The following is a 9471-nucleotide window of genomic DNA, read 5'->3' as shown; positions in this document are numbered from 1 at the left end:
GTGTTGGTTTTCATCAACTAATCATTGTAAGACATTGTAGTCTGCCTCGACCCAGATTCCACTCCAAAATATATTTTAGAATGATCTCATCCCCAAAATGGCTTGATTATCATAGAGATGAAGGAAGTCAAGTTATATTGTTTATTTACCATTTGGGTTTATCACATCCTGAGCAAATAGTCAATTGTAGAATGGGAATGTTGTGGGACACAGAGAACCTTCTCAAGACAATGAGGTGTCTCAACTTCATTAACATATTACACTGCTATTACAACAAGAGGAACTTAATTTACATTAAGAGTGGTAAACTGTAACAGGATAAAAGGTTTAAGATTTGGATGTTCTGGGTTCATTTTGACGCCGGTGAACCCAATGTGCGTTGTGTACTTTGCCACTGCTATGCTGTAATAAACTTCATTTTTTAGATCTTTGACGCCTACTTTCGATCTTTGTTTCTTACATTCATTAAAATCAGAAATGTGTACAATTTTAGGTCTATTTGTGTAATATACCATTCATGTTATTTATAGTATGATTCATTATTATCCATTTGTTCAATTTAATTAAATTTAATCCATTTGTTCAAAACATTTGCTGAACTAATGTTTTCATTTGTGATGGTTTCATACATGAAACTTTCATATAGCAAATTTGGCAGTTAATGCTAAGACAGTTCAGGATTTCCACTTCCTGACTAATTTCACATGATCAAAATCATCTTTCCACTGGCTCCAGAACTGCCGATGATGTCTTCGTGAGCCTGGGCCACTTTATCAAGTGAATATTGTGGACCAATGACAGGTTTCAACCAGCCTGCCTCCATTCCTGCAAAAAGAGCCGCAGTGCACTCTGATGCTTCCGTCTGTGAAAAACAGATAAAGACAACAGTCTGGATCTTACCATGAAAAAGATTTGTCAAAGGTGAGGAGTAAATTCATAAGTACAAACACCAGAAAGCAAGAAACTGCACAGGAAGCCCAGTGTACCTTGGTTGCATTGTACAAAGCCACACCAATGATGCTGGTCTCTTTCATCATGGTGTCTCTGGGGTTGATCTCAATAGGGCCTCTAGAGCCAACAATCTAAAAAGAGAGAACAATATAATAATTGGACAGTATGCCCAAAAACACTTGCGAAACAAACACAAGGTACTTACCATAACTCTTCCACCAAAGCCAAGCAACTGAAGATCATTACTGAGGTTGACGTTGGACAACATCTCAATGATGACGTTCACGCCTTGTCCATTGGTAGCATCCTGAACACAGGAGACAAGCTATTATAAAAACTTGCCATGTTCGTTTTATGTTCTATTCTGTGAAGGCTATTATATAGAAAGCATATTTCAGACATGAAGACAGAATTCATGATAAAGTTAGATTAGACGTAAGTGCATTACGTGACTTAAAACTACCATTCAAATGTACAAGGTCTAGAAGTTTTTTATATGCTTAATATATACTTTATTAAGACTTCATTAATATTTCAATAGTTCACTTCAGACATTCTACTTTGCAACTGCATGTCAACTAACTCGCATTAGATTATTAGCAGACTGTATTCTTAATATCTGCTAACTCTTTATTTTGATGCTCCCCAACAGACATTTGCAACTACATGTCAACTTATTCTATTAACCCGAACACTAACCTAACAGTTTACAAATACTCTAATGAGAGTTAGCTGGCATGTAGTTGACAAGTTACCTTTAGTTAGTAGAATGTCTAAAGTGAACTATTGAAATAAAGTGTAACCTAGATACATTTACTAAGAAATTTATCAAAAATGACAGTAAAGACATTTATAAACTTTAACAAAGATTTCTATTTCAAATAAATACCATTCTTTTGAACTTCCTATTCATCAAAGAGTCCTGAAAAAAATGTATCACTGTTTCCACAATTTAAACAACACATGTATTTTCAACATTGATAATGATAAGAAATATTTCTTGAGCAGCAAATCATCATTTTAGAATGATTTCTGAAGGATCATGTGACACTGAAGACTGGCAGAAGTCATTCAGCTTTGCATTACAGAGATTAATTAGCATTTTACAAGATATTCAAATAGAAACCAGTTATTTTAAATTGTAATAATATTTCACAAAATCACTGTTTTTACTGTATCTTTTTTGATCAAAGAAATGCAGCCTTGGTGAGCAGAAGAGACTTTAAAAAAAAGAAAACCTTTAAAAAGCCTTACCAACCCCAAACAGTGTTCTGTATATATTGTGTACAACTTAAATAAGAGAGAACTAAACCTTAATTTTCTCCAGGTAGTCTTTTTCTCGGTGGTTGAATGCTAGATGAGCTCCATTGCTGAGCACCAGCTTCATCCCCTCGGATGTCCCAGCTGTTCCCAGAACTGTAAGGCCAAACGCTCGTGCCATCTGACACGCTGCAATGCCAACCTACAAATACAAGCTCAACTCATTCAAGACATCAGGAGAATGCTGTACTTTACAAGTCTAATTAATCCAAATCATTATTGAAATGTTAAGGGACATTTTTAACTTACTCCACCACTGGCTCCATGGATAAGAACCGTCTCTCCTGCTTTGGCATGAGCCCTGTTCAGAGCAAAAGAACATTTGTATGCCTTTTATGTTTACATAGCTCCAGAAAACAACTCCCAATGCAGTCTTTTACAGTCATTGATAACAACATCTTACTTGTGAACTAGCGCCCGGTACGCAGTGAAATATGGGACTCCGAGAGCTGCACCCTGTTTGTAGTCTAGGGAATCAGGCAGCTTGTGAACAGTGTCCTCTGAGGCCACAGTATATTCAGCGTATCCTCCCGTCACAGTTCCTGTGGCGAAGACTCTGTCACCTGCCTGTGAAAACAGAAAAGATTGCCATCCATGCAAAGCAAACAAGTAAACATGTGGTGAGTGTGCAAGATGGGTAACAAGTTGACCCGTAGGAGATGAACATCCTCCCCGACAGCTTCCACCACACCAGAAACATCTGATCCTGGAATATAGGGTAAGCTGGGTTTCCGAGCATAGGATCCAGAGCGGATGTACGTGTCCACTGGGTTTACGCCACACGCATGGACTCGAATCAGAACCTACAATTGCAGAAAGCGTTTAAACAGATCTTTGGAAAAGACAACAATAATGGCTACTGATTAATTAAGTAAATGTATATAAATATTCATTGTGGGAAAAAAAGGTGAAACTGGGTTTTCTAGGTAATTCTCTAAACATGATGACCAACATGTCCTTTGAATTTTCAGTCATGAAACACACTTCAAATATTCAAGCAACGTCATATAAAAGACATAATTCAATTTTTTAACATAATGCGAAATGATTTGACTCTTTTAAAGTTGAAATGAGTCCATGTTGCCAACACTTTTGATTTACACTTTTGTAATCAATATGAATCAAGAAGTTTAATCAAAGTCTTTTGGAGAAAAACAATCGCTTAATTTGATGAACAGATTTAATCTAGGCTTTTATTCACAACATATAAACATTGACCAGTGTTCATAGTCTAATGGGTTTGGATACTTTAATGGTACAGTTGTTTAATTTTTTCCTGGGTTAAGCATTAGTGTAAAGTCTAAAAAGTGTGCAAGAAGCAAATTAAGTAGTTTATAACATAAATCAATTCAAAAATAATGTTTGTCCCTTTTATTATGACATGTAATCTGTGCTCCCAATATTGAAAGCTAGTTTTTAGACCATGTAAAATGTTGTGGAAAAATTCCTTCAAGGTCAAGGTTCAGAGGAAGAAGCTGAACTGATCTCCCCATCACACTGAAACTGTTAATAATTTACATTTACTTTTTTTCACGTGGTTGTTTTACATGCGTCATCGCTAATACACGATTGTTTGTGCGAAAGAAGTTAAATAAAAATGATTAAAGCTGCAGTCTGTAGTTTTTTCTCTTTGTCGCCATCTCTGTTCGAAATCTGCAATTGCAGTTATTCGCGGAATTATCAACTTTACGTGGGTTGTGCCTCGGCACGGCAAGGATGAAATCTCCACCTCCAACATCCTCACACGCAATATAGCCAACTAGCCGAGACAGTGGAGACATCTTCTTTATGTGTACAGATGTGACGTAATGATGCAAAGACATGCTTGAATTTCCTGCGGAAATCCACCAGTACCACCAGTAGCGGTTTTTGGCACGGGCGAACCGGGCAATCGCCCGGGGAGGCATTTTTGGGGGGGGGGGCCGCCGGCACGAGCAGAAAAAAAAAAAAGAAAAAAAATCTGCGCCGCGAAGCGGTTTTCTATTATCTATCATTTCACTGTATGGGGAATTGGCAAATTTGCGTCCCTGCTTGCTGAGAAGATGCCGTGCACAGAAGCTGTTTGTTTGAGAAGGGGAAAGGGGAGGGGGCGCGGAGGCGCGGGCGCGGATGACAGTTCATCTCTGGGTCTCTCCCAAATGGAACGGACAAGGGGGGGATCCATATAGTTATCTAAGTCAGTCACACCTCGACTTTCTTCCAAATAACGCACATTTCATTCATAATATTATAAATACAGGCCTCTATATTTCCTGCACATTTTTGTTTTTCTGAATTGTCTGAATGGCTAATAAAAATAGGTAATACAAAACGATTACTTGGTCACCACCACCAAGGTGAATTGGTTTAGTCTTGACTTCTGGTCGTGACTCGTCGTCGTGAGTGACAGTTGGTATGGGGGGGATCAGGGGAAATCTGTTGATTGTCGATGTCGAGTGCCAAATAAGAGATGGACAAGAAAGGTCAAAGCCATCAGGTGCCCAATTTAGAAACGAGCGAAAGATAAAGGTATGCAACTATGTTTTCTCTTTATGATTACGGTATCCATGTCATGAATGAAGGGGCAATATTAATTGGTGGGTATAACTCTTATTTGTTAGCCTTTTTGCTATGATTCTTGCTATGCTTAACAATAATTCGGTTTTAACTCAAACACGAGATCTAATTTCACCATAATATTGTGCTTTGCAACAAAACTGTTACAAGTTCAGTTATTACACTGCAAAAAAATGCTTTTCTTACTTAGTATTTTTGTCTTGTTTCCAGTCCAAATATCAAACATTTCTTAAATAAAGATGCATAACGTTATTTTACTAAAGTAGTAAAATGACATAAGATATTAAGTCTTGTTTTCTGGGGAAATAAATAAAAATGTAGTTTTTGCTTAAAACAAGCAAAACATTATCTGCCAATGGGGTAAGAAAAATTTCTTATGGGGGGGGCGGCGGCGCTCGAAGGGGGTCTCGCCCAGGGTGTAATTCAATGTAGAACCGCCACTGAGTACCACTGGAATTAAAAACATTATTACAACAAGCTTACCGTTTTGAATCGAGCTAAGGCAAGCAGATAGTTTTGAACACTGGCTAGTTATGTACCTGCTCAAAGATTTATTTGGGATAATTTTTAACCCAAAAATGTTACGGACTGCAGCTTTAAATAGCATAATGTATTGCTTTTAGCCAGACCAGGTGTGTGTTTTGAAAAGCGTTTGACAGAATAATTCATAAAATAGAATAATACTGTATACATTAAACAACAAACAAGTTGTCCATTGAGATTAGTAGTAGTAATTATGTCAAGATGTTAATTAATAATTCCCATCAGCTTTCATGGGAGAAAATTGAACTGAATTCAAAACATTCTGTAATCAGAAAAAAAGTCAAGATTGTTTTGAGATGACCCACCTGTTTCTGGCGAGGACTTGGCACAGGCAGGTCTGTGCAGAGTTTTAAAACTGAAGGGGCTCCAAACTCTGACACCCTTATAGCCCTCATTAATTTAGATGTGGCCATAGTGGCCTCTGCAAAACAAATGGATTGGCAAAGCAGATTGAACTTTGGCTGGATACTGCACTGTTGAAAAAGAGCAAACAATGAATTAGTACATCTGAATAGAAATGATCATATATTCCATATAGCACACATATCTCTGCACAGCTTCGCGAATATAAAGAAAACGGCACGCCATAAATTAAGACACATTATTACTCTGTTCACCTTCCACGCAGGTTGCAGCATGCAGCTTACTCGGCTTCCGTATGAAATGAAATTGGGCACATCCCGGCCACCGTACCCGACCGTGCACTCGCACTCAAAACACAAACACATGCGGTATAGCAAATCTATAACAAACTAGATTAATAATTTAAAATCCGATGGCATTGCTTAATTATATTATTCTAAAGGTCGGCAGAAGATAAAACGAATACATCACTAGTCTTGAAACATGGAGGGCGATACATTTCAGCAATGGAAGAATCAGTGTCTTAATAAGTGTGATTTCAGTAAGAAGGGCAGTGTGGATGAGGACATCTCTCATATCGTGTCCTTTATTAACTGTCATGATCGGTACTTCACGACAAGCTCTTGCTCAGGAAGAATCATCCTTTTTGACGGGGTGAGCCTGAGAAACCTTTATTGACTGTTGTCTACACGGCAAAACAATGATTTTCTTACTTTTTTGTCTTGCTTTCCAGTAAATATCTAAACATTCTTAAACCAAGAATACTTTACTTACTTGAGAAGCAAAATGACTTAAAGGGATAGTTCACACAACATTTTTAATTCTGTTACCATTTACTCACCCTCAAGTTGGTCCAAACCTGTATTAATTTATTTCTTCTGTTAAACACAAAAGAATATATTATGAAGAATATGAGTAACCAAACAGTTGATGAACCACATTGATAGCCCTCATCCACATCCATAGTTTTTTTAATGGTACCCCACAACTGTTTGGTTACCCATATTCTGAAGAATATCTACCTTTTTAACCTATTGGCAGATATTTGATCTCTAACTAAATATCTTAAAGGGATAGTTCACAAAAATGAAAATTGTCATCATTTACTCAACCTCAAGTTGTTCCAAACCTGAGTTTCTTTTTATCTGCTGAACACAAAGGAAAACTTAATTAAAGAGAAAATTAATATGATTTAATTTTTCTTACCTTTTTGGGCAGATCTTTTTTTCTTTTTGTTTTAAGCAAAAACACACTTATTTGTCTGGTGTATTATTTGTCAACCATATGGTTTTTATAAGACTCTGTGATTAAAGTTTTGGACACTTGGTTTTCACAGTTTCGAGTAAAATTAAAGTAATCAAGGCTATGAAGTAGCACAAACACGGCAGGCTACATTTATTTTGGCCTACAAAACTTTCAAGCATTTAAATCAAAACATTTTAAGATTATGTGATAACTAGTATTGTGTATTGGTCACTTTGCGGGATGCTTTCATCTAAGGTGTCGGATTGCCCTGATGTGCAGAAGCGAAACTGTTCCTGGTTATTTGTCACTCATCAGAAGTGCCAAAGAGAAGATGTGGTGAGAAATACAGCATATAAGACATTTGACAAATGTACAGTAATAAATGACCTCGATATTAAAGCTTCACGTGTTTCTGAAACAGGTCTCAGGTCTGGAGAAGTCTGTTGGAGATGCCACTTTCAAGTTTGAGCCTTTTGTCCTTCACGTTCAGTGTAAAGAGCTCGGCGACGCACAACTACTGGTGAATGTCACACTGAATTAGAATGAGACATCCGGATGTTTAGAGGAGAACAGAATAATAACTTGCTTTTCATGGTTTGTTCCTTCCTCAGCACACTGTTGCAATAAACTCTGGCCTTAGGAATTCTGGTATAACTGTGGGAAAGAAAGGCAAGATCATCATGGTAAGATGCAAACTGTGCTTTGTGCTTTTTCAGCATTAAAGATACTACTGAAATGTCCTTGAAATGTGTTTGTTGTATAGGCGGTACGCAGCACGCATTGTCTTGAGGTTCCTCTCAGCCACAAGGGGAACGTCCTCACCACTGACCAGTACCTTGATTTCCTCGTCGGAGTTGCGAACCAGAAGATGGAAGAAAATCTTAAAAGAATAGAGAGGTATATTGTAAGCAGAGTTTCCTTCTGTGTTTGCACACTAGTTTTCTTATTTAAATTGATGCTATTTAATGCAATTTAGGTGTTTGAAATTAATAAATTATTAAATTATTGTCTTAAAGGGCACCTTGGTCTGTACCAGTGTTAATTTAGTATCATTGAGATGCTATTATATTTGTATTAATTATACTTTAATTAAGATTTTGAATTAGTTACATTTATTTAAATTAGCGATAGTGACGTCAGAAACACCAGTGATTTCAAACCACGTTTTTGAGACTGTCTTTGGTTCACCGCAAATACTCAGCAATGGTGCTGACATATGAATTTGCACATGGCTTGTCTTAAAGCATATTAAAAACACCACATAGACATATAAACAACATTAAAAAAAACTAGATTTTCACCACAGGGGGACTTAAGTATTTAAATATGATAGTAATGCTATATTTATATGTATTTTAAATAGATTCTATGAGTGCTTACAAGGTGCCCTACAACCTCAAGAACTGAGATGTAGTTTAAAGGAGGAGGCCGACAAGAAACCCATCTACAGACGGAGGAGGAAAAGGACGCAGGACGAGCCTGTGACAGACTGTTGCCAAAGCATCGAAAAACATCATGAAAACAGTGAAGAGGAAATGAACTGTGATCTACTGTTTTTATCTTAGGAAATCTTTCTTTTCATCATCTTCATCAGTGCACATTTATTCAATAAACACCCCTTTAGTGTGAAGTACCAGCTCATTAGACATACCTCACATTAACGTTTTATGTGAACATTAGACGTAAACAATTGTTCTTTTTTTTTAATGACAAATATAAATGAAACGGTCTCATTCCCACTTCCTTTAAGGGGCGTCTGCTTCCTGATTAACATTTGCCTCATTATTTTGCAGGAGCTTAGCGAATCTGTTTTTGTTTAACATGCCGTTACTTCAAAGCTTTCGTGTGCGTAAACCTTAATTCTTTTGCTCGTCCAGAAGGAAGATGTTGTCCCTCACAGCAATGTATAAATCGAGCGTGTTATTCATTTCCAACAAGCAATCTGTCAGACGTCGTGGTGAAAACGCCGTGTGGTTTGGAGCACATTTCCTCTGGATTAGAAGGCATCACTGACGGGGCCTATAGTTCTAGTTCTGCAACGCCTCATTTGGGAGACTTGGCTCATTAACAGTCTGCTCTCCGCCATGTGCATCTGCTTTCATGGTTTTAATAAAGACAGGAACTACAAAGTTGAAATAATTCACTTGTATTTATCAGTAAAGCATTTTCTAGCTCTAATAAAAGTATTTTTTTTTATCAAAAACATTGCATTTCATACATTGTTAAAAGATACCTCATTTGACCAAATAAAGGTTGTTTAGCTGCATTTACACATGTGAAAACATCGTTTCATGACACGTACCTGTATGTAGATTTTAAAAGATGTTTTTTTCTGAAGAAAGTAATAATGAATGGGTTCTGTGGTCAAAGTCGTCAGACAAGACAGGGATCAGCATGACTGTGTACAGCAGTACACCAGTAGATGGGGTTAATGCACTTTTAAAGACATCAGTAACAGCTGTTCTTCAGTGATCAGCTGCTGCTTCAATGGTT

General features: G+C 37.2%; 2 protein-coding genes across 2 annotated transcripts; one reads left to right on the top strand and one right to left on the bottom strand.

Moving 5' to 3' along the window:
* Positions 1-127: 127 nt before the first annotated feature.
* On the bottom strand, positions 128-6098 carry cryz (crystallin, zeta (quinone reductase); the record flags this gene model as incomplete). The annotated part of the gene is made up of 9 exons (XM_082172476.1): positions 128-862; positions 987-1082; positions 1157-1258; positions 2264-2413; positions 2521-2572; positions 2675-2838; positions 2922-3074; positions 5676-5843; positions 5988-6098. 9 exons carry the CDS (start codon positions 6096-6098, stop codon positions 701-703), a joined length of 1158 nt encoding a protein of 385 aa, XP_082028602.1. The 3' UTR covers positions 128-700.
* A 118-nt stretch (positions 6099-6216) lies between these two features.
* tyw3 (tRNA-yW synthesizing protein 3 homolog) lies at positions 6217-9172 on the top strand (the record flags this gene model as incomplete). Its single annotated transcript, XM_082172480.1, has 6 exons — positions 6217-6387; positions 7234-7314; positions 7400-7498; positions 7590-7661; positions 7742-7875; positions 8342-9172. 6 exons carry the CDS (start codon positions 6217-6219, stop codon positions 8541-8543), a joined length of 759 nt encoding a protein of 252 aa, XP_082028606.1. The 3' UTR covers positions 8544-9172.
* Between the last annotated feature and the right edge of the window lie 299 nt (positions 9173-9471).

This window comes from Leuciscus leuciscus, assembly GCF_965113295.1.
Source record: "Leuciscus leuciscus genome assembly, chromosome: 6".
Lineage (NCBI taxonomy): Eukaryota > Metazoa > Chordata > Actinopteri > Cypriniformes > Leuciscidae > Leuciscus > Leuciscus leuciscus.
This window is presented reverse-complemented; position numbering and strand designations above follow the sequence as displayed.